At 42.8% G+C, this 26,726-nt stretch overlaps 1 protein-coding gene across 6 annotated transcripts in view; it reads left to right on the forward strand.

Annotated features, from left to right (window-relative positions):
- The window catches only part of KSR1 (kinase suppressor of ras 1), a 247,528-nt gene that overhangs the window by 191,998 nt on the left and 28,804 nt on the right, over positions 1-26,726 (forward strand). For 2 of the 6 annotated variants that reach the window (XM_056819500.1, XM_007485577.3), the window contains exons 5-15: positions 1,250-1,254; positions 8,358-8,418; positions 9,090-9,173; positions 11,913-11,974; positions 12,069-12,175; positions 14,036-14,204; positions 17,214-17,255; positions 22,008-22,062; positions 23,222-23,270; positions 24,562-24,941; positions 26,454-26,550. In XM_056819500.1, the coding sequence (XP_056675478.1) occupies positions 1,250-1,254; positions 8,358-8,418; positions 9,090-9,173; positions 11,913-11,974; positions 12,069-12,175; positions 14,036-14,204; positions 17,214-17,255; positions 22,008-22,062; positions 23,222-23,270; positions 24,562-24,941; positions 26,454-26,550 (1,111 nt within the window). The remainder of the gene's footprint in view (positions 1-1,249; positions 1,255-8,357; positions 8,419-9,089; positions 9,174-11,912; positions 11,975-12,068; positions 12,176-14,035; positions 14,205-17,213; positions 17,256-22,007; positions 22,063-23,221; positions 23,271-24,561; positions 24,942-26,453; positions 26,551-26,726) is intronic. The other 4 variants (XM_056819497.1, XM_007485583.3, XM_056819499.1 and 1 more) reach the window with 2 other exon arrangements.

A 26,726-nucleotide genomic window follows, 5' to 3' on the forward strand; every position in this document is an offset into this window, starting at 1 on the left:
GGGTAGAGAGTTGAAAGAACTCTACCTCTGGAGTCAGGGAACCAGGTTCAAATCCCTATGACAGTGGACAAGCCCTTCTACCCCACCTGGAGCCTAGTTTTCTTTTTTGGAAAATGAAGCGGTTGGACTAGATGGCCAATGAATAGGACTTCTGTCTGGGGAATTTGTGATCCTACAACTTAGAAGACCTTGGTTCAAATTCTTCCCTTGACACTGAGACAATCATTTAACCCCTCAATTGCCTCATCTGTAAAATGGGGCTAATGCTTATCATACCTACCTCATCAAGATGTTGGATAGTAGCCATAACAGTTTGTGAACTTTGAAACTTATAGGAAGGTCAGTTAGTGTTCTCATAAAGCCAGCTCAACAGGGTATCCCAGGAGTCTTAGTGCCAGTTCGAGTTTTTGGGATAGCTGGCATGCTCTTCAAAATACTTTCTCTTTCATCAAATTTCAACAAATGTATTTTGATGGCAAGCTGCTGGAAAGTTTCAAAGAAGTCTGAACCTTGATCCCTGTCACCTATGATCTTATGTATTCCAGGCAAAGTCTATTTACATCAGCCAATCATGCAGCAAGCCCTAATAAGCATCTGTTGTGTGCCAGGCACTGTCCTAGGTGCCGGGGACACAAATTAATCCAGAAAGCAACAAACGTTTATTTTTCACACCTACTATTTGCCAGGTCCTGAACATACCAATCAGTCAGTCAAAAAATACTCATTAAGGACTTACCATGTGCCAGGGAGCATGTTGGGCTCTGGAGGAGCTTGCACAGTACTGAGGGAGACCAGAGATGCCTAGGAATATATATATTTAAAAATACGTAAACACATACGTATCACATATATAGGTAATAAATGAATGCAAAACAAATACAACAAATAAATCCAATACAGAATAAACACAGCGGTCACCATGTTTAAGTGCGATATAAAGCAGACAATTATTTAGGAGACTGGAAGAGGGAAAGATCACTCTTGGTTGGTGTAGTTTCCTGGAGGAGGTGACATTAAGGTAAGGGTTTAAAAAAGCCCAACTGGTCCAGGAGCTGGCAGATTTTGCAAAAAGCAACATGGCAAATTGAGGTTCCAGTTATAGCCTAGAACTGAGATCACTGTCACCCCCTCCCCCCACCGTAGAACTTTCTAGAAACCAGCTGTCTCCATTCTGCAGTTTGCCTTGCCTTGTGACCCTGAACCAAAGTGCTGACGCATTCTCTCTCTCTCTTTCTCTTTTCTCCTCTAGGTTCGGTAAGAGAGTTCACTTTCCCCATGATGTGTGCATATGTTTCCTCGGGGCGGGGAGAGCATCTTCCTCTCCCGAGTCCCTCCTTCCTTCATCCTTCTTTGGAGCCTGGAAACAATGATGTGGCCAGATGTGTTTTGAAATGGCTGGGGGCTCTGAAACGAGTGGAATTCAGCCCCAACAACGACTCACAGAGGGCTCGTGGGCCCCGGGGCCCCCACAGCCAGTGTAATGTGTGCTCCGAGTTCACTGCGGTCCCTTGAGTACCCACATGTGTCTTCTCTGAATTTTGGATGGTTTCTTTATTTTCCATGCAGCAGCTGGGTTTTGGAAGAGGGGAGGGGCCACCTAGAAGCTCACAGGGCTGTTTGGTACATCTGGGCTGCTGCTGCTGATGTTCAGATAGACCGGAGAGCATCTTGCTGGGGAGACCAGCCTCAGGCTTCCGACGCTTTCGCAAGTGCCCTTCCCCACCCTTGCCAGGTTATTTTTTTGCCTTCATCCCAGTGCTGAGCTGGCTTCTTGGATGTCCTTCCTTTTCCTGAAAGGGAAGCCACTTTCAGACACACAAGCTTTACTTTGTCATCCTCACGTCTATTCAGTCAAGGAGGCATTGATGAAGCGCCTACTGTGTGCTCAGTCTAGTGCTCTCTTATTATTCAGAGACAGACCAGCTTTATCAAGCAGGGTGTGAGAGAAAGAGTTCTGGACCCTGGGACAGGAAAGACCCAGCATCCAGTGCTGCTAGCCTAGACCCTCTTCCTAACCTTTGGGCAAGTCACTTAACTACTCTTGGCCATCATTTCTGTGTCTGTAGAATAGAGATGATAATACCAGCCACATCCCTCCCAGCATTGGGGGAAAGGTGGCAAGATATTTGAAAAGATTTTTAAAAGTTAAAGATAGATTATGAGATCCTGGTTTTAGATATGGCAGGGAACTCAGAGTCTGTCCATTTCAACCCTCTCATTTTACAGAGGAGGAAACTGAGGCATAGGGAAATGAAGTGACTTTTAACATTATAGGGAACTAGAAGGGACATCAGAAACCATCTGGTACATCCCTTGCCTCATTTTTCAGAGAAGGAATGTGATATATAGGGAAATGCCATACCCAAAGTCACATAGAAAGCATCAATGGTGAGATTCAAACCCAGGTCCTCTAACTTGGAGTCAATCCTCTTTGAAAATGTTAAAAGCAGCCATAGAAATGGCATTGTTATTATTATTATGTTATTATTATCATCATCATCATTAACCATGTAGTCCAGTTGTCCCTAATATGCTTTAATAACCAATAATCAATAGGTCTTTAAAACAAAATCTCTAGCATCCACTGCCTTCTTCTTAAGAAGTCTGTGTAGACGGGCCCTAGATACTTCCTAGCTGTGTGACCCTGAGTAAGTCACTTAATTCCATTATGGGTTGCTACTAGGATAGAAGGTAAGGATTAAAAAATAAAAAGAGCCTGTGCAGAGGCAGTCAGCCGCCATGACCCTTTTCTGGCCAACCCAAGTGTTATAGTTTTGATCTGCCAAGTAGGGAGACAGAAAGGTTGGGGAGTGCATAAGTGTCTGGATAGCCATTGCTGCCCAAAGCCAGGAGACAGCAGCAGCTCTGAGTGGCCTTGAAATTCCAGAGGGAGCAGCGCCATCTAGAGGCGGCAAGTCAAACTCTCCAAGTCTTCTCTTCCCATAGAGACAGAATGCCAGGACCTAGGACTTCACTGGTTCAGGAACTCCTAATGAAGGCATTCCTCTACTGGTGCAGCTCAGGGCCTGGATTGAAACTTGGAGTCTTCAAGAAGGGGTTCTTAATCTTCTTTTTATCACAAACCCCTTCTGGTGAAGCCTATGAACTTGATAATATTCTTAAATGCATATATATTATTTATATAAATTTATATTATTTGTGTAATTACCAAAACTTATTGGATTTATATAAAATACATATTTTATATAAAATTATTTAATATATAAAATAAAATGCATAGGATAAAAAGAAAACCAATTATTGTTGCATAGAGTTATAAAAATATTTTTTTTGTTTTCTTTCTTAAAAGAAAACCTTCTGTCTTAGAATTGATACTAAATATTGGTTCCAAGGCAGAAGAGTGGCAAGGGCTAGGTGACTGGAGTTAAGTGACTTGTCTAGAGTAACACAGCTAGGAAAGTGTCTGATGCCAGATTTGAACCCAGGCCCTCCCAACTCCAGGCTTAACACTATCCACCTACTATGTAGATTCCCATTATAATTGTCATTCTTTGAACCCAGGACCTCCCATCTCCAGGTCTGGCTCTCTATCCACTGAACCATTTAGATGCCTTGTTTTTAAAAACAAGTTCACAGACTCTGTTAGAAACCTTAGTATTTTTCCCTTTCTTTTTTTTTGTTTTAGGAACATCTTTCAGACAGAAAGACAAGGGCTAGATGAATGGGGTTAAGTGACCTTCTTAGGGTCACAGCAGCTAGGAAGTATCTTGAGGTCAGATTTGAACCCAGACTCTCCAGACTCCAGGTCTAACACTATCCACCTTGCTATGTAGCTTCCCAATATAATTATCATTCTTGATCACAAGACCTTCCTCCAGGGAATGAATTAGGAGGAAAGAGTAGCTAGGCTTGGCTTCATGTGTACACACACAGTATAATCAGATGGTCTGCAAACTTATCTTTTCCTCAAGTGCCCTTCAAAAGGAATATGCAGAATAATTATATTCCCTTCTTCCATTTATAATCCATACTAACATGGGACAGGGAGCATGGGGTATTGTGGTGGATCACTGGTTTGGGAACCTAAAGACATGGGTCTTTAGGCAAATTCCTCTCCATTCTGGGCTTTAGCTTCCTCCCATGTGAAGTAAGGGGGCTGGGCTCTGAGATGATTTCTCTATGATCTCTTCCAGCCCTGTCTTCTGACTCACCTTAACTATATCTCAGAGCACTTTAAGCCAGCCTGGGACAGAGATTTGAAATCTTTCCCTCCCCAAACCCATCCTAGTTTCGCCATTGCTATAGTGACTATAGGTTACCCTGATAGGAAGCCAGGAGGAGGGCTTCAGGCTTGTGGTCCACATTTAGATTTTCTTGAGTTTTTGCATGCCCAAAGCCTGTTTTCCTTGTCTTAGACCAGGAGCCCAATTTCTTTCAGACTCCAGGGTCCAGGAGCCTCTGTGTTTTAGGTGTCTTCACTTGTAACCATTCACTTTTTTGATTCTTTACTGTTTGGGCAGCTGAAGTGGGGGCGGGGGAAGGGGGACGGGGATACCAAATAATTCTGTACTGAAGAGCTGGTCAGCCTGCCACAGGCCATACGATAGAAAATCTGATTGTGTGTGTCTGTGAGAAAAAAGAGCAAGAGGATGAAGAAATGAAAAAGCATGTATTAAGTGCTTACTGTGTACTAGGCATAGAATTACAGCTGGCTGGGGAAAGAGATAGAAAAATGAGACAGTTTCTGACCACAAAAACAAATTCTAATGAGTAAGGTAGAGAAAAAGAGAATAATGATTAAATGAATTGAATGAATGAATGAGCACATATCAGTAGTTTCCCATGTGCCAGGCACTGTTCTAATCTGGCTAGGGATGGAAATACAAAAATGAGACAATTTTTGATGTCAAAAAACTTCCATTCTAATGATGGAGGAAGGAGAAAGGGAATGAATGATTTGAATGGAAGAATGAAAAAAGCATTTATTAAGTGCTTGCTGTATGGTAGACACAGTGTTTAGGTTGGCTAGGAATATAGTTACAATAGGTGAAATAATCCCTTCCCTCAAGGAGGTTAGAGTCCAAGTGTGTTGGATTAGGGTGGGAGAAAAGAGAATGAATTAATTAAGAAGTATGTATTAAGTGCTTGCTGTGTTCTAGATTCAGTGCTAAGACCTGATACAGTACCTGACCTCAAAGAACTTACACACTAAGTGGAGGTCTTATAATAGGAAGTGGTGGCAGTTAGGAAAGTGTTTATTCACCTGCTGGATTTGGCATGGGGAGGGCAATGTTTGGAGCACTCCTTCACATCCCTGCCCACTTTTCCACCCTTCTCATCCCAGTGGGAGGAAGCTGTCAGTACCGATGAGAGAACCAGAAGTCAGTCCACAGTACCTGAGAGGGGATAGTGCTGAAAATGGGAAGATCTTTGCTTATAGCCTTGGTTCTACCATTAGGAGGTAATAGGACCCTGGGAAAAGCACTGATAGATTTTCTAGAATTCAGTGATGGAAAAGACCTTAAAATTCATCTGTTCTAACCCCCTGATTTTATAGAGAATCCTAAGAACCTAGCTGTAGACTGGAAGGCACTTCAGAGGCCGTCTAGTCCAACCTCTTCATTTTACACATGAGGAAACTAAGGCTTTGAGGTCAAGTGACTTGTCCTATGTGGGATTTTTGCCCAGATTGACTAAGAGGAGAACCAGTGCTCTTCCCATTGGATCATGCTGCCTTTTAAAAGATGATTTTTTAAAACCCTTACTTTATGTCTTACTATCAGTTCTAAGATAAAAGAGCAATGGTGAGGCAAACAAAGTTAAATGACCTTTCCAGGGTCACACAGCTAGGAAGCATTTGAGGCTAGAGTTGAACCCAGAACCTCCTGATTCTAGGCTGAGATAACTCTTGATGCTCTTCAGAGAAATAGGGAAGAAGAGGTAGACAGAGGAAGAGAAAGTTGTTGAATGCTTTGCCCCTCTTGGTTTCATTATAGACAAGCCCACAGAGATGGCAGTAGAAAACCTCACAGGCTGTCTGGACCAAGCCTTTTATTTTACTGATGAGACAACTAGGGGAAGGGAGGGATTCACCCAAGTTTACCCAGATAGAAAGGGACAGAACTGGGATTTGAACCCAGGCTCTTGGACCCCAAATCTAGCCCACTTCCTGCTGTACTGTTGTTGCTTCCCTTTTTCCAAGATCACTTCCATCTCGAGAATGCTCAGGTTTTTGAGTTTGGGGTGATGAAGCTAAGTGCTTAAGTGCCACCACTGTAAGCTGGCATGATCTTGCCTGCTTTCCTACTTTGGAATTCTCCATACCCCTGCAGTCACAGATCTACACTTATCCCTACAAAAAAAAAAGAGCCAATAGTATAGCTTTTGCTCTATATTCCTTTCCCCTCTGCAAAGGAGATCTGGGAATTTCTGCAGTTTTTTAAAACCCTTACCTTCTATCTTGGAATTGATATTAAGTATTAGTTCCAAAGCAGAAGAGCTGTAACGGATAGGCAATGAGGTAACCATTAAAGTGACTTGTCCAAGGTCACCCAGCTAGGAAGTGTCGGAGACCACATTTGAGCCCAGGACTTCCCATGTCCAAGTCTAGTTCTCAATCCACTGAGCCACCTAATTGCCCCAGCACTGCTAATTTTGAGCCAGTCTTTATGGGATAGACAGAGTCAGTAAACATCTATTAAGCCTCTATTGCATTTTAAGCATTGTGCTAAGCACTGATTGGGCTGAACAAAGCCTAGATGGCTCTTTCAGCATCTGAAGTTGTCCAGTATCTTCTGAGCCCTAACAGACCATCCCTTTCAGGTGCCCCTTCTCCCCCCCCCCCCCCCCACCCAGACCTTGGAAGGTTCTTGCATGAACCAGCCGGGGCTTCGCCAACCTCATCTTGCAGAGCTGATGTGCAACAAGAGGTGGTATTTGCTGGTCTGTAGCACTCGGTGAGCGAGCTCCCCTTCCCAGAGCAGATCTCACTCAGATGTCCTTCTAAATGGCCTTAGGAAGAAGTGGGCATTTCCTAGGAGGACTTGTTCTCATCCTCAGGAAGGAACCTTATGAGGAGGCACCTTGGTCTGGGGGAAGGAGCTCTGCATTTGGAGGTAGAGGAGGCTAGGTGGCACTGGGCTGGCCTTGAAGTGAGGAAGAAAGACCTGAATTTGAGTCCTGCCTCAGACCATTCCTAGCTGTGTGATCCTGGGCAAGTCCCTTAACCTCAGAATCTCAGTTTCCCCATATGTAAAATGAGGAGGTTGGACTGGCCACTAAAGATCCATTCAGCTCTAAATCTGTGATTGTGGGATCTCATCACATCACTATCAATGAAGGAAAATCATTAAGGGCTTACCGCAAATGCCAGGCACTGTGCTCACTCTGGAAGACAGAAGTACCAAAGAAAGACATTCCCTGACCTCAAGGGGTTTACATTTTAACAGGAGACAGGATGTTTAGGGGGGGTGGCAGCCAGGAAAAGGTATCTTGTTTCGGAAAGTCATGGCATTGGGGAGTGGATCCTAGCAGGAACCAACTCGACATGCTCTTTCCAGAAGTGATGGATGGCAGCATTGATCGATGACAACAACCAAGTGGAAACGGGGGGTTATAGATGCAGGTGGGAGAGGCACATGGCAAGAAGATGGTCAGGGCGGATGACTGGAAACATGGTCTGGGGGCATGCTAGGCAGAGGGACATACCCTGTCCCACTTATGGTGGAAAGAGTATTGTATTTGAACTCAGAACACCTACATTCATTGCCTGTTTCTGTTGACCTTGGACAAGTCACTCCCCTTTCTGGTTTCTTCCTCTGTAAAATAAGGGACCTGGTCTAGATGGCTTTTGTGGTCCTCTGAATGCTAAATCTCTTATCCTATGAAGCTTTATCCTGGCAGAATTCAGGTCCCAGCTCTGCCTCTCACTACCTGGGTGAGCTTGGCTGCCTTGTCTCTTTGGATCTCGGTCTCCTTATCAGTGAAATGAGGGAGTTGGCCTTAATAGTCTCTTCCAGGTCTAAATGTACAGTTGTAAATATGGGAATGTGTCATACATAGAACCCTAACTTGAAATTTGTGATTCCTTTTCATTTCAAGATTTTCTATGTTAAGATTGAGGGCATTTCAATGACGATGGACATTCCCAACGTCTCCGACACACCATGATGTCATGGTGGCTCAAATACAGGGGGAAAGGGAGGCGAGGTGGGGCTGGGGACAGCTTAGATATGATCTCACCAAGAAAAACCTGGAGACCCACCTGGAAAGAAGTGAGACCGGTGGGCTTCTCTCTTCCTCTCACCTCCCTTCCCAGCCTTAGGTTGGGATATGTGGTGCATGCAGGGAGAGGAAGGCACACCTCACCTTGCCCAAACCCGATTCTCTGCCATCAGATCTCCCCCACGGATCCCCCCAGATGGTACGAAGAGACATCGGCCTCTCAGTGACCCACAGGTGAGCCCCGCCACAGCTGAAGAGGTTTGGAAAAGAGTTGGCCTGTGGCCACTCAAGCCTTCTCCTTCTGGCAGGGACTTGGGCATGAGGAGGAGAGAGGGGGCCAGTTCAATGAGGAATCTCACATTGCTTAGTGACTTTCCCCAAGGAGAAAAGCCTGCTATCTGGGGCTTGTGCATCCTTGTTTAGATTAGACAGGACAGGAATTTGTAATTGCTTGTTTTGTTACTAACTTGGGTCCCTGGCAGGAGAAACAGAGACAGAGATCCTCAGAGGGGACACCAGACTGGAAGTCAGGAAACCTTTTTCCTTTGGAGCCTCAGTCCCCCCCCCCCCTCCCATGGGAGAAGAGAATTGGACTGTGGTCCCATGGGTCTTCCTGAGCACTGATGTCTCTTGGATTCTCTAATTCTAACTCTCATTGAATCTGTGGGGCAAATGGTTATCCATGCATGGGGTCCCCACTGCACCTTCACCCTGATTTCTCTTTCTTCTTTGGAAAGAGCCGGGGAACTTCTTCTCCTGGGGTTCCTGTTCATTCTTCTTCTCCTTTATCCTCCCACTCCCAAGCTTCCCCTCAGCTGCAGTCCTGGTAGGGCCGGGGAAGAAGGGGCTCCCTCACTGGGCTCTCATCATGTCGGGCTCCATGTGGTTGATTTCATTTTGTTCAGGTTCTCCACCAAGTCCTGGCTGTCCCAGATTTGCCATGTGTGCCAAAAGAGCATGATGTTTGGAGTGAAGTGTAAACACTGCAGGTGAGGACGGAGTGGGCTGTGGCTGGAGCTGGCCCCAATGGGTGGCTCATGTGGCAAGGGGGGAAGGTGATCCGTGGGCAGGGACCCGTCCCACCCCGATCCCTTGGCTCCACTGTGGGGAAGATTTCTTAATATTCTCGTTTTTCTCCCTATTTTCCTGGTCTCCTCCTCTTCCTCTTCTTTCTCCTCTTCCTCCTTTCTCTTAATAAGAAAAGCTATCATTATTATAAATAACAAAACAGTAACAGTATTGTAAATAGTAAAAATATATTTCTATATAAAATATATAAACTTAAATATACACTTATAAAACAAAGCTATTTTATAGAAATGCATTTATATAATGGTATAAAATGGCTTTGGAGTGTTTAGAGCAATGTATGATAGTGTATATATTATATATAACATAATATATGATATAGAAATAGTTTAATCTATAATATAGAAACATTTATTTTACTTATGTATATTATTCATAAAAATAATTTTATTTCTATATTTATATTATAAATGTCATTTTATTTATATAGTTTATGTATTTATAAATATTTTTATTTCTATATTTATTTTACTTGTTTTTATTTTTTATGTTTCTATATTTATTTTACTTCTTTATATTATTTATACATCTTATTTTTATTTTGTTTATTTTTTGTTATTTATATATCTTATTTTTATTTCTTTTCTTTTTTGTTATTTATATATATCTTATTTTTATTTCTTTATTTCTTTTATTTTTTGTTATTTATACATCTTATTTTTATTTCTATATTTATTTTATTTCTTCCTGTTTTATAGATATTTTATTTCTATTTATTTCCAAATATATTGGAAATCATTATAAATATATATTTATAAATATATATTTATTTTTATTTATTTAAATAAAAGAAAGAAAGAGTGAAAGAAAGAAAGAAAGAAAAAGAAAGAAGGAAGGAAGGAAGGAAGGAAGGAAGGAAGGAAGGAAGGAAGGAAGGAAGGAAGGAAGGAAGGAAGGAAGGAAGGAAGGAAGGAAGGAAGGAAGAAAAAAGAAAGAAAAGAAAAGAAAAGGGAAGGAAAGAAAGAAAGAAACAGAAAATTAGAAAATGTTTTAAAAGTAAAAAAATAGGGGACAGCTTGGTAGCTCAGTGGATTGAGAGATGAGAGGTCCTAGGTTCATATGTGGACCTCAGAAACTTCCTAGCTGGACAGGTCACTTAATCCCTGTTGCCTAGCCCTTACCACTCTTCTGCCTTGAAACCAATGCATAATATTGATTCTAAGGTGGAAGGTAAGGGTTTAAATAAAAAAGGAAAAAATGCTTCTGAATTTATTCTTAATGGTCATTGATTTCTAATGACTTCTTTTAAAATGTCTCCATCAACTTTTCTGTTACAGTCCTTCTAGGCTCTCTTTCAATTATTTAACCAGTGCTTAGGTACCCTAGAGGCCCATTTACCTCCTGGATCCTATTGAAGTATAGTTAGTTTCTACTTTATTCCATTAGTATCCCTCTTCCCCCATTTAAAAGGCCCCTTTGGATCCCACTGCAACACACTCATCCTCCAATTTGTTTATTTTGTTAGTTCTAATTTAGTTCTAAAAGTGGAGTCCATCTGTGCTAAGACAGTGGTACCCAGGAGAATGGATGTTGGAAAAGGAAGGAATTGTGAGCCTCAAAGGAAAGCACTGGAACAAGGGAAATGAAAACAAGGAGCTCATCATTTTGGAACATTGAAATTTGGCATCCCTGCATAGGAGAGAAAAATCTAAGAAACTGCTCTCCAGTTCTCTCTTTTAGCAGAGTCTTTGGCAGGACTGTCCATGGTCCTTCTATTTCAGACTTTCCCATTTGACCCTCAAGAGAGTCTCATAAAGATGGTTGCTTCAAAAGAGTTCTTAAAATGTTTTTCATCTTTTTTTTATTTTTCAATTTTGGGAAAAGAGAAAGTTGAGAGAGAGAGGTGGAGAGAGAGGGAGAAAGGAAGGAAGGAGAAGAAAAGAGAGAGAGAGAGAGGAAGAGGAAGAGGGAGAGGGAGAGAAAGAGGGAGAGGGAGGAGAGAGAAATAGAGAGAGAGAGAAGAGAGAGAGAGAGAGAGAGAGAGAGAGAGAGAGAGAGAGAGAGAGAGAGAGAGAGAGAGAGAGAGAGAGAGAGAGATGTAGAGGGAGGGAGGGAGGGAGGGAGGAAGGAAGGAAGGAAAGGGAAGAAAGAAAAGAGAGAGAAATGGAGGGAGTAAAGAAGGGGGGGGGATTCATTGAGTATGTATTAAGTGCACAGAACGGAGGTAGCAAGGTGGTGAGGTGGACAGCTAAGCCTAGGTCCTGGGTTCAAATTTGGCCCCAGATACTTAAGCTGTGTGACCTTGGGAAGTTCACTTACCCTCCTTTGCTTAGCCCTTACCTCTCTTCTGTCTTGGAACCAATACACAGTATTGATTCTAAGACAGAAGGGAAGGGTTACAAAATAAATAAATAAAAATAAATGCACAGACCATAACAAAAGGAAGGTCAGAAAGAATCACAGACAATTGGGACAGCTTTGAAAGTTAAATGTTGAAACAATCATATATTCAGAAAGAAAAGCAAGTTGTACATAATGAAAATTTGCACTTTTATGTACGATTCTTTCCCCCACCCCCATTCTCTTATGTATATAGAAATGCTAACGTTATTTGGTGTTTAAGTTCAGGATTAAAAAAATTAAAAATAAAAACAAAAACCTTTGACCCCCTTCACGTACTTTTGGTTCTTCCTCTGCAGGTTAAAGTGTCATAACAAATGCACAAAAGAAGCCCCGGTTTGTAGAATATCGTTCTTACCCCGTGAGTCCCTTGGTCTTTCTCTCATCGGCTTTTCCAAACTAGGAGAAGTCTTTGCTGAGATTGACCTCTTGCCCACCCTGATTTTCCCCTCCAGTATCTAAACTACGGAGGACAGAATCTGTGCCTTCAGACATCAACAACCCCGTGGATAGATCGACAGAGCCCCATTTTGGAACCCTCCCGAAAGCACTGACAAAGAAGGTAAGTTAGAGAGGTGGCTCTGATTGCATATAGCCTGAGAAGGGCTGAGGCTGTGCCCCATCCCATAGCCCAGATACAGTCCATGGATAGACACCCCTCACTCCCACCCCCTTCCAAACTACAGTTCTGGGTCCCGGTGGGACTGACCCAGAGGAGCTTAGCTTGCACTAGTGACCAGATCATTTTTTTAAATCCTTACTTTCTGTCTTAGAACTGATACAAATATTGGTTTAAAGAAGACAAGAACTAAGGGCTAGGCCACTGGAGTTTACTGACTTGCCCAGGGGCACACAGCTAAGAAGTGTCTGAGGTCAGATTTGAACCCAGGACCTCCCATTTCTGGGTCTAGTTCTCAATCCAGTGACCCAACTAGCAGCCATTTTAAGATGATTGTAAAAATACATTTTCAGATTCCAAATGGTTCTTACTTGGACATTATAGCACCATGTTGTATACCCTTAGACTCAAGTACACCAGGGATTTGTCATTTTGTGCTCTTTTTTCCACAAACAGGAATCACAAACCCTTTATGTCTGAGTAACTGTAACCCTGAGAGCCATCGTGGCCCCAAATATCCTTTACCTGGTGGACGGCCATGGAGAGATAAGCATCTTTTCAGAGCCTAAGAAGGATGGTCTACAGATGATGGGCATGCCCGCCATTGAGAAGCCCTTAATCAATGGTGCCCACTTGGTAGGACATTGTAGAGCTCTTCCTCCACTGGCTCAGCCTTTGAGAATCTTCAGGCACTTCCAGGGCTCAAGGAGGAATTGGGGTCAAATTTTAATGGATTGTCTGAGTGTGATAAAAGGGCATTTGACTCTTGCAAACAATTTGAAACCTAGAAATCAGAAATATATACGAGCAATCATTTTTTAGAAGGGGTCTAAATCACAGAGACTCAGAGATGGAAGGCCCCTCTGACCAGCCACATGTCTCCTGTCTTGTCTTTGACAAAAGTCACAGATGATTGAAAAAGCATGTATTAAGAACTTCCCAGGTGCCAAGCACCGTGCTGCCAAGTGTTGGAGAGCTAAAAAGACATTCAGGATTGGTCCCTGATTCAGAGGAGTTTATGGGTTTTTTTTTTAACCTTTACTTTCTCTTTTAGTAACAACTCTTAAGACAGAAGGGTAGGGGCTAGGTGGCTCAGTGGATAGAGAGCCAGGCCTGAAGTTGGGAGGATCTAGGTTCAAATCTGGCCTCAGATGTTTTTTATTAAAAAAATTTATTATACTGCAAAACACACTTCCATACTGATCATTGTTGTAAGAGCACACATACATAACCAAACCCCCCAAATAAACCCATAATACATTGACGTGAAATACAATATGCTTTGATCTCCATTCATCTGACTACAACAATTCTTTCTCTAAAGGTAGACAGCTTTCCCCATCATAAGTCTTTCAGGATTGACCCAGATCATTGCATTTTGCCTCAGACACTTCCCAGCTGGGTGACCCTGGGAAAGTCACTTAACCCCCATTGCCTTAGCCTTTACCACTCTTCACACTGGAACCAATACACAGTATTGATTCTAAGATAGAAGGTGAGGGTTTAAAAAAAGACAGAAGGGTAAAGGCTAGGAAATTGGGGTTACACAGCTAGGAAGTATTTGAGGCCAGTTTTGAACCCAGGACCTCCCAACTCCAAGCCTGTTGCTCTATCCACCATGCCACCTGGCTTCGCCTGATCAGTGATTTTAGAAGGAGCAGAGACCTTAGCTCCCTAGGCAACTTTGTAGCATCATGGATTTGGAGAGCATCATGGTAGGCTGATCTTCTGGGTGACCACGCTGGCCACAGTTGAGTCTCTCTCCCATCATGGGGGTCCATGTCTAATGGCTCATTTTTTCAGGAACACCCCCCCGCCGTGAACCACCTTGACTCCAGCAGTAACCCATCTTCCACCACGTCCTCCACACCGTCTTCCCCGGCACCCTTCCAGTCTTCCAACCCCCCCAGCGCGACGCCACCTCCGAACCCCTCCCCGATGGCTCAGCGGGACAGCAGGTTTAATTTCCCAGGTGACTGCTCGGGGAGCTCTGCTGCCTCGATGGGTTCTCTCTCGGTGGTGGGATCTGGATTTCCTGGGTCTCCAGTGAAGCTTTCTCTATTCCCTCTTCTTAGGGCTTAAGGGTAACTGCTCCTGGTCAAGGTCTGCCCTTCCCTGTGGCCTTGGTCTGTACTTGAAGATTCCTTTCTTTAACAAGAGGGTTGTATAATATTGGATTTTCAGGTCTATTCCTTTTGCAGGCTCCATTGGTGAGAGTGTAACCCCCCATCCATATTTCTTTTCCTTTAAAAAAAACTTAAACTATTGTCTTAATATTAATTCTAAGAGATAATAGTGGCAAGGACTGAGCAATCAGGTTAAGTGCCTTGCCCAGGCTCAGGCCAGATTTGAACCAGGTCCTCCTGATTCCATAATTTCTTTAGCAAAGCAGAACTCTGTCTCCATGCATGGGAGGAGGATTCTGCTGAGGGATGGCCATTTAACCTCTATCTTCTGGGCTCCCAGAATACGTAGCCAGGCACTACAAAGAATGAATGCCAGGCAGGGTAGGTATTTGCTCCCAGGAGGTAACAATTCTCAGGTTCCTGCAAGGAGAGTGACTCTGACCCATCAGCTTATAATTGTCTCTTACCATCCCTGAAGGATCCGAATTCTATTAGCCAGCTCTTCCCCCATGAAAAATGACCTACGATCATCACCTGGGATTAGGAATGGTAGGGATGGATGGAAGAGAAGGAAGCTAGAAGAGAGACCTCTGCCCCATTTATGCCCTGGGAGAGCAGTGTGGCATGAAGTAAAGAGAGCACATTTTAGAGTCAGGAAGACCTGAGTTCAAGTCCAACTTCTGACTTACCCTCTCAGGGTCCCAAGCAAATCAGAGGGTTACCAGTCAGCCCAAGGCTTCCCCACTGGGAATTAGTTCTCTAGACCACTGAAATCTAGTCCAATAGATACATAGCAGACTTACTATGAGAGTAATTCCCAGTAATTCCCTGTTTTGTGGCATCCTAGAATTTGTCTCCATTCACCACTAGGGACATTGCAGAGCCCTCAAAAATCCTTAACATATTATTTATCATCATTTATCCTAATTTTAAGATAGTACCTTTATGGTATAATAGAGTACTGGAATCAAGAAGACCCAAGTTCAAATCCAGCCTTAGATGCTTTTCTAGCTACACAATCTTGGGCAAATCATTTAACCCCATTTGCCTTAGTTTCTTCCTCTGTCAAATAAACTAGAGAAGGAAAATACGAACCATTCCAGTGTCTCTGCCTAGAAAACCCCAAAAGGGGTCACATAGAGTCAGACACAACTTAGTAGAAAATAGTGTGGGAGATTCAGTATCAGCAAGCCTTGGTCTGTTCTGGTAGCTCTCCTCCATATATTTGGTGGGTGAAGGGCAATGGAAGGGATTGACAGATGGGAATGCAGTCTTCCCCTCAAAAGCCCTAGAGGAACCTCTGGGTGATTTTCTCTAAATTAATTTGACCCCAGTTAAGCTCTGAACTGTACCAGCCATGGGGTCAGTCTTAGGCTCATCCCCAAGTGTGATGAGTCTGATGCCTTCTCTGGGGCACAAAGAATAACAACCCCAGCCTCTCTGAAGGAGGAAGGGACTGGGTTGGGGGGGGGGTGATTGTTTCTTTGGTGGGGGAGAGGGCCTGGAGATTGGAGGAAGACTGGGCGGGCAGTGAAGGAGGAGACAGAGGAGATCAGAGAGAGGTCTAGAAATAGCTCTGGGCCCCCTTCTCAGTGGTGTGCATGCTGCATGCTATCTCTGTGCCTTAAATTAGGAGCAAACGTCGGTGTCCAGGAGCTCATGAGGGATATCGGCATGAACAGATGCCTGCTTGTCTCTTCCATTTCTTACAATGTTTCTGGGCGGCTGCAGCCTTTTCCTAACAACCTGCTCACCCCCTCATTGAGGATGATGTAGTGAGGCTCAGGGATGGCTTGGTTGGCTGAGGTTATTGGGGATTAGGCTCAGTCCAAAGGGCATGGGCCACATGGCTCCCTCTGCTCCTGGGGTTCCGACATATTTCTTGACTCTTCCTTGGGGTTTTGATGCTGGCTCTCCCTCCCTTCCTGGGGTTCTGACACTGTCTCTCCCTCTTCTCCTGAGGTTCCAACACTGTCTTTCCCTCCCTCCTTTCCCAGAGTTCTGACACATTTCCTTACCCTTCTCTTGGGGTCCTGATGCTCTCTCCCTCTTTTCCTGGGGTCCTGACATTGTCTCTCCCTCCTCTCCTGGGGCCCCACTGTTACTTCTTGCTGGCCCATTCCAGTTTCAATCCTGTATTTATTAGGTGGGAGAGGAGCAGACTGTTTTTAAGATCTCCTGTTTTTCCTCTAAGCCCTACACTCTCCCTAAAGAGATGTGAAGATAGAATTTAGCTCTCCCCTGATTATAACAATGAAGATACTTAGCTCTTCACAATCAAGGAAGAGCTAAGTATCTTCATTGTTACAATCAGGGGAGAGCCAAATTCAATCTTCACACAGGCAAGAACTGTTTAACACTGAGAGCTTTGGAATCTGACTCCATTTCCAACCAGCTCCTCAAATCTTCCTTTCCCTGCCAGTTCTAGATTTTTTTTAAACCTTCCTTTCCATCTTAGAATCAATACTGTGTGTTGTTTCCAAGACAGAAGACCAGTAAGGGCTAGTCAATGGGGGTTAAGTGACTTGCCCAGGGTCACACATAGGTAGGAAGATTCTGAGGCCATTTTTATCCCCAGGACTTCCCCACTCCAAACCCAGCTTTCAATCCACTGAGCTACCTCACTGCTTCCCTGCCTGCTCTGTTTTAACCTCTGACCTTCCAGCCCCTCCTCCCTTTGCCTCCTTCTCTGAGAGGCCTGCAGGGATTGGACAAAGGATAAGAAGCCGGTTACCTCACTGCTGCCAGGTCCGGGTCATTTTATGCATGTGCCTGCCACTGACCATCTCTCTTGATGTTTTTCTCCCGGCTGTGGTTGCTATTTGTCTGTGTGATTTGCTCTCTTTTATTTCAAGCTGCCCACTACATCCATCATAGACAGAAGTTTATCTTCCCAGGTGAGTCACTGGTATTAATTCTACTAACTGCCCATCGCTGTAGCAACTTCTGCCTTTCCTGTCTCAGGGGACCCTCTCTCTTTGGGGCTCCCATTGCACCAGGGGCGATTGTAAGAGTGAGACTTGAACTCAGGGGGCACAAGATGGGGGGAAGGAGGGGTTCTAAGAGGGATGTGCAACTGGGGCTTTGTCCTCCACCCACTGTTGCCTTCCCCTCCACATTGACCTGAGAGTCAGGTGAGCCAGGGACTAAACCTGGTTCTATCCCTTCTCCATCTTTTTTTCCTTCTTTCATTATTCTTTATCTTTTGTTTTAGAATCTGTACTATGTATCGGTTCCATTACCCAGGGACTAGGTAGACTTGGTTCTATCCCTTCTCCATCTTTTTTTAACCCTTTACCTTTTGTTTTATACTCAATACTAAGTGTTGGTTCCAAGGCAGAAGAGTAGTAAAGACTAGGCAATTGGGGTTAAATGACTTGTCCAGGGTCACAGAGCTAGGAAGCATCTGAGGGCAGATTTGAACTCAGATCTGCCTGACTCACTCTATTCTCTATGGCCCCTGGCTGCCTCTAGGAGACAGAAGGAAGAGATGGGGATGACTTCAAGGTTGCAGCGCTGGGGTCTTGAAAGGCAGCCTTACCTACACTAGAAATGAGAGGAATCAGGAGAAAGGAAGGGAGAGAATGCAGGGAAGGATGAGCTCCATTTTGGGCAGCCAGGGGGAATTGTCTACCAGCTTCTTAGTAATCTAGGACTTGAGCTCCGGGGAGAGACGAGGGCTGAGCATAGATGTGGGAGATCTCTTTGCTGCTGGTGTTCAGTTGTTTCCAGCTCTCCTAGACCCTACGGGGGCTTTTCTTGGCAAAGGTCCTGGAGCCTTTTGCCATTTCTTTCCTCCTCTATCTACTTAGCTCTCATTGTTGAACTCAGGGAAGTTGATAGGATCAATGAGGGAGAACATGCAGGGAGAGAAAAGAAGGAGCAGGTCAGAGCCCTGAGAGATGCTCGGGCTTCAGAGGAAGGAGATAGATGCTCATCTATTGGTTTTATATCCCTTCTTGATCTTTTTTTCCCCTTTTTTTAAACCCTTCCCTTTTGTCTTATAATCTATACTAAGTATGATTCCAAGACAGAAGAGTGGTAAAGGCTAGGAATTTGGGAGTAAATGACTTGCCCAGGGTCACACAGCTAGGAAGCACCTGAGGCAGATTGGAATTTTTCAAAAAGTTATTGAGGAGGACTGGTCTGGCAGTTTAGAGGAGAAACAGTGTCATGGAGACCAAGAAAAAGGTGACAAGGAGCCATGGTGGAATGAACAGTGTCAGCAGCTGTAGAGATCATCAGATGGAGAAGGGGAAAGACATAGAGACCACGACTAGGGGTGGAGTTGGGGACCAGATTGCAAGGAGCTGAAGAGGGAAGAGTCAATGTAGAAGAAGTTGTGCCAAGGGTGGACCATTCTTCCTAGAAGTTAAATTGTGAAAAGAAGAGCTATAGAATGAAGGCACCCCATGGAAGTTTGCTTAAGGATGGAGGAGCATTGGGGAAGAAGCCAAGATCATGGGAAAGAAAATGGTGTCCCAGGGAGTCGGAGCAACTTTCATGGGGACACAGTTGTATTCGCGGACCTACATCATTTCCCTTTCCACATACTCATGAGATAGAATAGGATCTCGGTGTGTTGGATAAGCAGCGCCTCTCTTCTCTTACCCACTCCTGGGCTAGCTGCTTTCTGAGCTTCTTTTTCAGTCATCTTCCTTACTTGTAGTTGCAGGGACCCATTTTACAGATGTGAAAACTAAGTCCCTGACTTCCATGCTAATCCTGGACTCCATTCATCTGTCTTAAGATGCTGCCATTGACCTGCCTAGATTTGCTGCCCACTGTCACCTACTGGCCACCTTCAGGAATATCTCCCAATCACCGAAAGGGTTTCAGAACAATTGCATGAATGGGACCAGATCAATTAGGCTAAGTATAGTTTTTGATCATAGGATCAAAACTTAAAACTGGACAGAACCTCACAAACTCCCACCTCCTTGTATTACGGAGGAAGAAATGGAGTCCCAGGGAAGTTAAATGACTTATCCAGGTCATCCAGAAAGGAAGTAGCAGGGTCAGCATTTGAACTCAAATCCTGTGATTCCAGACTTGAAATTTTTCTCACTACACCATGTTAGCCAACTGGATTTAGAATCCAAATCCACTGTGGAGTGCAACAGGAAAATTCTTGCCATTCTGTCTGATGCATCATCCTACAGAATCCAGGGGAAAGAATTTTAAACAGGAAATTCCTTAGCAGTTAGACACTAGGTAGTGCTAAGTCATATACAGACTTACTCTTTAAAAAAAAAAAAACCCTCACCTTCCATCTTAGAATCCATACATTGATTCCAATGCAGAAGAGTGGTAAGGGCTAGGCAATGCAGGTTAAGTGACTTGCCCAGGGTCGCACAACTAGAGAATGTCTGGGGGTCACATTTGAACCCAGGACCTCCTGTCTCCAGGACTGGATTTCAAGCCACCCAACTGCCCCCATAGACTTACTCTTTCAGCCTTTGCTGGTATCAGAGAAATGTTACTTGCTCCCAGGATCTCTAAATGAAGAAACAGGAAGGGACTGTGAGATCATTCACAGTAACCAACCCCCATTTTACAGAAGAAAGACTATCTCTCAACTTCTATTTTTTTTTCTAGAGATCATATTTTAGCAAGGACAGTGTTGTAAGCTGGAGAGCCTTTGATGGAGTATGAGAAAGGGTTTTAGACTGCTGGCATAGAGGGTTGTCTGAAGGAGCAGGTGTTGTTTAACCTGGAGAAGAGACAACAGGGGTGGGGAGAAACAAGATAGATGTCTACAAGCAACTCAAGAACTGATTTATGGAAGAGGAAATTGACTTGTTCTTCTGGACTCCAGAAGGCAGAACAAAGAGCATTTTGTGGAAGTTATAAAAAGGCAAACTTAGGATCACAGACTTATATAGGTTTATAGTTTCAAGGGATCCCTTAGTTTAAGGTCCTCATTTTACAAACAAGGAAACTGAGTCATTGAGAGGTTTAGACATAGTACAATGGAAAAGCTGAAACTTTGGGACAATGCTGGTGTAATTGACATGGTGTAGTACATCTGAAATACTACCATGTAATTGACATGGTACAGAAAATTGACAGGACAGAGCAATTGATGTGACTCAGTGCAATTGACATGGCTCAGTGTAATTGACATGGTATAGTACATTGACATGGCCCAGTGCAATTGACATGGCTTAGTGTAATTGACATGGTATAGTACATCTGACATAGTACCAGGTAATTGACATGGTACAGTAAATTGACAGGACAGAGCAATTGATGTGACTCAGTGCAATTGACATGGCTCAGTGTAATTGACATGGTATAGTACAATTGACATGGTACAATGCAATAGAACTATCTAAGAACCTGAGTTCAAATCTCTACTCTCCCTATTATTCCCTTTATGATCATGAGTAATTCTTTTTCTCTGTCTGGCCTTTAGTCTCTTCATCTGTAAAAGGATGGAGCTGGACTGAATGACCTCTGAAGTCCCTTCCAGCTCTAGCTCTTTAATCTTTGGAAGAAACTTTCTGACAATTCGAGATGCGTGCCCAGAAGTGGACTGGGCTGTCTGGAAAAGGAGTTTGGTTAGAAACATTCTCATTGGCTCTTTCCCCTCAAAGACTGGATACCCATTTGTCTGGTCTATTAGAGAAGAAGCTTGTTCAGGGTCAGATTAGGCTGGATGATCTCTGAGATCCTTTCCAACTCTGAAACGCTGACTCTGTTAGTAGGTCAGAAAAGGCTGAATTCCAGGGAAAAGGTATTGGTCAAATATCCTTAAAGTCAGGGCTTGCATTCATGGGAATGCATTAGTCTCTCTGAATTATCCTCATCTCCCTTGTTTTAGTGAATAAACTGGTATAACCAGTTGTCAATACTGTCTTCCTCTCTGTCCTCCTGCTACCTATTTAGAGTCAAGGAGACACAGAGGCAGACAACTGGTATGAAGGAAAGAGTGCTGGATTTGGAAGCAGAGGACCTGGGTTTTAATCCTGCCTTTATCATATATTGCCCTGTAACTTTAGGAAAATCACTTCTCTTCTCTGAAACTCAGTTCATCTTTAAAATGAGAAATTGAACTAGATGATATTGATGCTCTCTTCTAGCTCTAAATCTAGAGCCAAGAAAAAAAAAATTAGATTTCTTGGTTCTTACGTAATATTTTGTCTCTACCATATACTTCTTTGTAACTTAAAGACTTTATATATATAACACATATATATATATATATATATATAGTTCAAGTTTGTGTTATTTATCATTATTTAGAATCCCTATTGCAGTGGCTGCTGAATATTTATTTTTATTATTTAACTATTATTTTTTAGATTTAATTATTATTTTTTATATTTATTTTTTATTATATTATTATTTTATATTTTATAATAATATATAATAACATTCTAAATATTTTTATTTTATTTTATTTATAAACCCTTACCTTCTGCCTCAGAATTGATATTAAGTATTATTTCCAAGGCAGAACAGCAAGAAGGACTGATAAGTACCATTGAGGCAACTGGTCCAACTTTTTTCTTTTATAGATGAGCAAATTTATTTTAGAAATTATTTTCAAACAAAGGTTCCCCCTTTCCCCCTGCTTTGCCCCTTTGACCTTCAGTAAATGGGAAACATGGCTCCTTGTTCTTAGTGTTACTTTTTTTTCCTAGACATTTCTGCCCCACCTCAAGCACCCCAAGTCCCCAATGCAGCTGAAGAGACTCGGTAAGCATCTACCTTACCATCATTTCCCTCCTTCTAGCTAACAGAGAATTTCTCAATCTGCTTTTCTTCTTTTTAAAACTGATAAGGAATAAACTCCTGAAATCTTCCAACCAACTTATTTGTGGGTTATGCTTCCTGTTCCTACCTGGGTATTTTGTGGAATCTGTGCCAGAAGATTAAAGTCATGCTTCACTGTCAGTGTAGACATTTGACCAAGTTATCCACTTTGGTCACCAAAAATGGTTTATTGGCCTGATGTTGATTTAGCCAACTGGGGAGAAGTCATAGTGTTTCTCTGTTGCCTCCCTGGACTAATGTTGATTCATCTAACTAGTGGTATTTCTCTATTGCTCACGTGTAACACTGGAGGGTTTTGTGGAACACTACGGATGCAATGTGAGAGAGAGAAAATGAAAGGTCTGAGCTAGAAAGAATCCTGGTCCCTCGTTTTGCTTTTTTATGTTTTTTAATTTTTATTTTTCAATCAACAAGCATTTATTATCTCTCCCTCCACTGCACATCCAATCTAAAAGAAAGAAAGGAAAAAAGAAACCCTTGGAATAAATATTGATAGTCAAACAAAATGAATGCCCACATTGGCCTTATCCAGAAGTACGTTTCTCAGCCCACTTCTTCAGTCCATCGTCCTCTCTGGAAGCAGAGTTCTTTGTTCCATCACTGAATCTGGAACTGATGCTGGTCATTGCACCAATCAGTGTTCTTAAATCCTTCAAAGTTCCTTGCATTTGCAGTGTTGTTATTGTATAAATTATCCTCCATGTCAGCTCCCTCTTTATAAGGAAGGAGAAACAATCCTATATTGGGGGGAAATGACTTTCCCAAGGTCACAAAACAAAAGTCAGTAGCAGAATTGAGATTAAAATGCCAAACTCTTCATTCTAATGCTGTCGGGTTTAAAAAATGTTAATGCCCTAAGAATACCAAAAACGACCTGAACACCATTATATCTTTCAGGAGGAAACTGGGAAAACAGAGGTGAATTAAAAATGTTTTCTCCAGAAAGTTGGCCATAAACATCTGACATTAGGAATCTTGATTTTATCCAAATCCAAACTTGTCTAGGGTTTAGCTTTCTATCCCCAGGAAAGCCAGAATGATCTGCCTTTAACTTCTCTCTGATCAACCCTTCTCTCCCTAGGGTCAATGACCAGCTGAAAGCCAATGTGTCCGAGGACCATGAAGGAGAGGTGAGCTTGGAAATGGCACAGCAGAGATTCCGGGGGCAATCACAACTCCCTTACCCCCACCACGCACTTAATGTCTCTGTCAAAATAATGGGTGTAATGCAGTTTTCTGCTCCTGAAGCTGTACTCAGAGCCTAAGGAAAGGGAGCTTCATTGATCCCAATTATAAGTTACAGAAGGTTCCAAGCTAATGGCCACAGAAAGGAAAAACAATTAGAAAATGGATGAATTTTGCTTTTCTTTAAATATTTTTCCTTAATATTAACGATAACTAACATTTATGTAGCTCTTTAAGGACTGCAAAGCATGTTATATATATTATATCTCATTAGATCCTCATGACCCTAGGAGTTCGGTGTTTTTGTTTGTTTGTTTGTCTATTTATTTGAACCTTCACCTTTTGCCTTAAGTCAGGGTTAAGTGACTTGCTCAGGGTCACACAGCTAGGAAGCATCTGAAGCCAGATTTCAACCATGTCTTTAGGCTAACTCTCAATCTACTGAGTCACCTAGCTGCTCCCTCCCAGGGTTGTTGTGAGATCAAATGAAATAATAATTGTAAAGTGCTTACCACAATGCTTGGCACATAGTGTAAATGTTTGCTTTACCATTATCAGTATATATTATATGTCATATCATATAGTATATGTATTTTGATATATTATATAGCATATAGCACATATATAATATATAGCATGTGTATTATATAATATACAATATTAAAATATATCAATTAGTATGTATTGTCATAATATGATATATTAACATGGATAATATATAATGACAATATACACTTGGTATAGTAATATAATTATAATATAATGTAAATATATTAATATAATTATAATAAATATAGTATATATGATATGACAATATCATATATGATATCTGATGACAATGTGTGTGTATATCATTATGTTTGAGATATGATTTGGGAAAAGGAGAGACTTTGATTTACTAATGGCCTTTGGCAGAAGTAGTTTAATAATAGACCCCAAATATCTACAAAACAAATCAATTGATCCTTTTTCCTCTTTGCTGTGTCCACTAGCAGAAACTTATCTAATTCTCAGATAGTTCTCCTTAGTCCTCGGCGGTCATGGAACACAGACTGTTGGAGCTGGAAGGAGCCTGAAGGCTCGTGGACTCCGACCCAGATTGGGCATGGGACTTGGACAAGGTCTCTCCCAGGCAGATCCTGGATCACCATAACAGCCAGGTCCGGTGGCTCCCTCCTTGGACCGTCCAGTCTCTTCTCCAACTCAGGGTTGGGTTTTTTGGTTTTTTCCCCTTAGGTGGAGGAACAGGAGGCGAGTAAGTCTGAGCTGGAAGATGACGAAGACGAGCTGGACGACCTCCCGTACTCCCGCAAGCCGTGGAAGGGGATGATCTCTCGGAAAGCCAGCAAGACCAGCGTCTACCTGCAGGAGTGGGACATCCCCTTCGAGCAGGTGGAGCTGGGGGAGCCCATCGGGCAGGGCCGGTGGGGGAAGGTGCACAGGGGGAGATGGCACGGGGAGGTGGCCATCCGCCTTCTGGAGATCGACGGCAACAACCAGGACCACCTCAAGCTGTTTAAGAAGGAGGTGATGAATTACAGGCAGACCCGGCACGAGAACGTTGTGCTCTTCATGGGGGCTTGTATGAATCCTCCCCACCTCGCCATCATTACCAGGTAAGCAGAGGGACCCAGACCCCAGGATCGTTTTCTTTAAAAAAATTTTAAATTTATTTTTATTTACTTATTGTTAAACTATATTCCTTCTTAGAATCAGTAGTAAATATTGGGGGAGGGGGACACCTAGATGGCTCCATGGATAGAAAGCCAGTCCTGGAGATGGGAAATCCTGGATTCAAATCTGGTCTAGATGGGTGACCTTGAGCAAGTCCCTTAAACCCATTCCCAGACCTTAAGCTCTTCTGCCTTGGAACTAATACACAGTATTGATTCTAAGATGGAAGGTAAGAGTTTAAAAAAAAAATTACCATGTGTTGATTCCAAGGCAGAAGAGTGGTGAATGTTAGGCAATGGGGTTAAGGGACTTGCCCAGGGTCACACAGCTAGGAAGCATGTTATTATATATATTATATATAGACACATATGTAATATTTAAAATATCATTATATATTAATTTAATTGGTATCTTTTGTCTTTATATCACCTTCATTTCCCAATATAGTCTTCGAATCCTCCTCCTTTGTAGAGTCCACTTTTATTAACAGAGGATTTTATTTTATTTTATTTTTTCAGTTTGGTCAAATTTATTTTATTTTATTTTTTAAATTTTATCTTTATTTTATACAAATTTACACATAAGTTTTCTAATTAACACAGGATTTTTTTAAAAAAGAAAAGAATGTTTAAAATTGTTTTTACATGTAATTGGAGGGGAAATAAATTATTTTTTTTTAATGCTTACCTTCTGTCTTAGAATCAATGCTGTGTATTAGTTCCAAGGCAGAAAGGTGGTAAGGGCTAGGCAATGGGAGTTAAGTGACTTGCCCAGGGTCACACAACTAAGAAGTGTCTGAAGCCAGATTTGAACCCAGGACCTCCCATCTCTAGGCCTGGATCTCTATCCACTGAGCCACTCAGTTGCCCCCAGTTGGTATCAGTTCTAAGAAAGAAGAACAGTGGGGGTTAAGTGACTTGCCCAGGGTCACACAACTAGGAAGTGTCTAAGGCCAGATTTGAACCCATGTCCTCCCAACTCCAAGTCTGATGCACTATTTACCATTCCTCCTAGCTGCCCCTAACTAAACATCTCATTTTACAGATGCCCAAACTGAGGCCTAGGGATGTAAAGTCACCTGCCTATGGTCACACAAGTAGTAATCATCAAAGATAAGGTTTTAACTCCACCTCCTAAGCCAAGGATCTTCCCACATTTGCCCCCCTTTTACAGATGAGGAAACTGAGTCACAAGGAGTTTTTTTTTTTGTTTGTTTGTTTCTTTGGTTTTTGGTGACTTGCCTAAGGGAGAAGGACTAGTAAATAAGGAAGGATCAAATGGGATTCAAACCCAAAAACAATTCTCTTTTCATGGACTACTTACTCTGCCCACCACTCAGAAGGTATTGAACCAGAAGAAGCCTTTTGAGTTTCTGTGGGCCAGTCCTCTCATTGTGCAGAGAGAGACAACTGCTCATGGGGTCTTTCTCTCCCCCCCCCTTTACTCTTCTGCAGTTTCTGTAAAGGGAGGACACTTCACTCATTCGTGAGGGACCCCAAGACGAGCCTGGACATCAATAAAACCAGGCAGATTGCTCAGGAGATCATCAAGGTAAGGAGATGACCCCATTTCCTGTGGCTTCCCCAGCTCTGGTCTCCCCTGGCTGGCCATGCCTCCCCCTCCTACCAGAAAATGAGAAATAGAATGTAAGCTCCGTGAGGGCAGGCAGGACCATTTGTTTCGTTGTTGTTGTTGTTGTTTCTTTTTTCTTTGTTCTTGGGTTGTTT

This window comes from Monodelphis domestica, chromosome 2, assembly GCF_027887165.1.
Source record: "Monodelphis domestica isolate mMonDom1 chromosome 2, mMonDom1.pri, whole genome shotgun sequence".
NCBI classification, from domain to species: Eukaryota; Metazoa; Chordata; class Mammalia; order Didelphimorphia; family Didelphidae; genus Monodelphis; species Monodelphis domestica.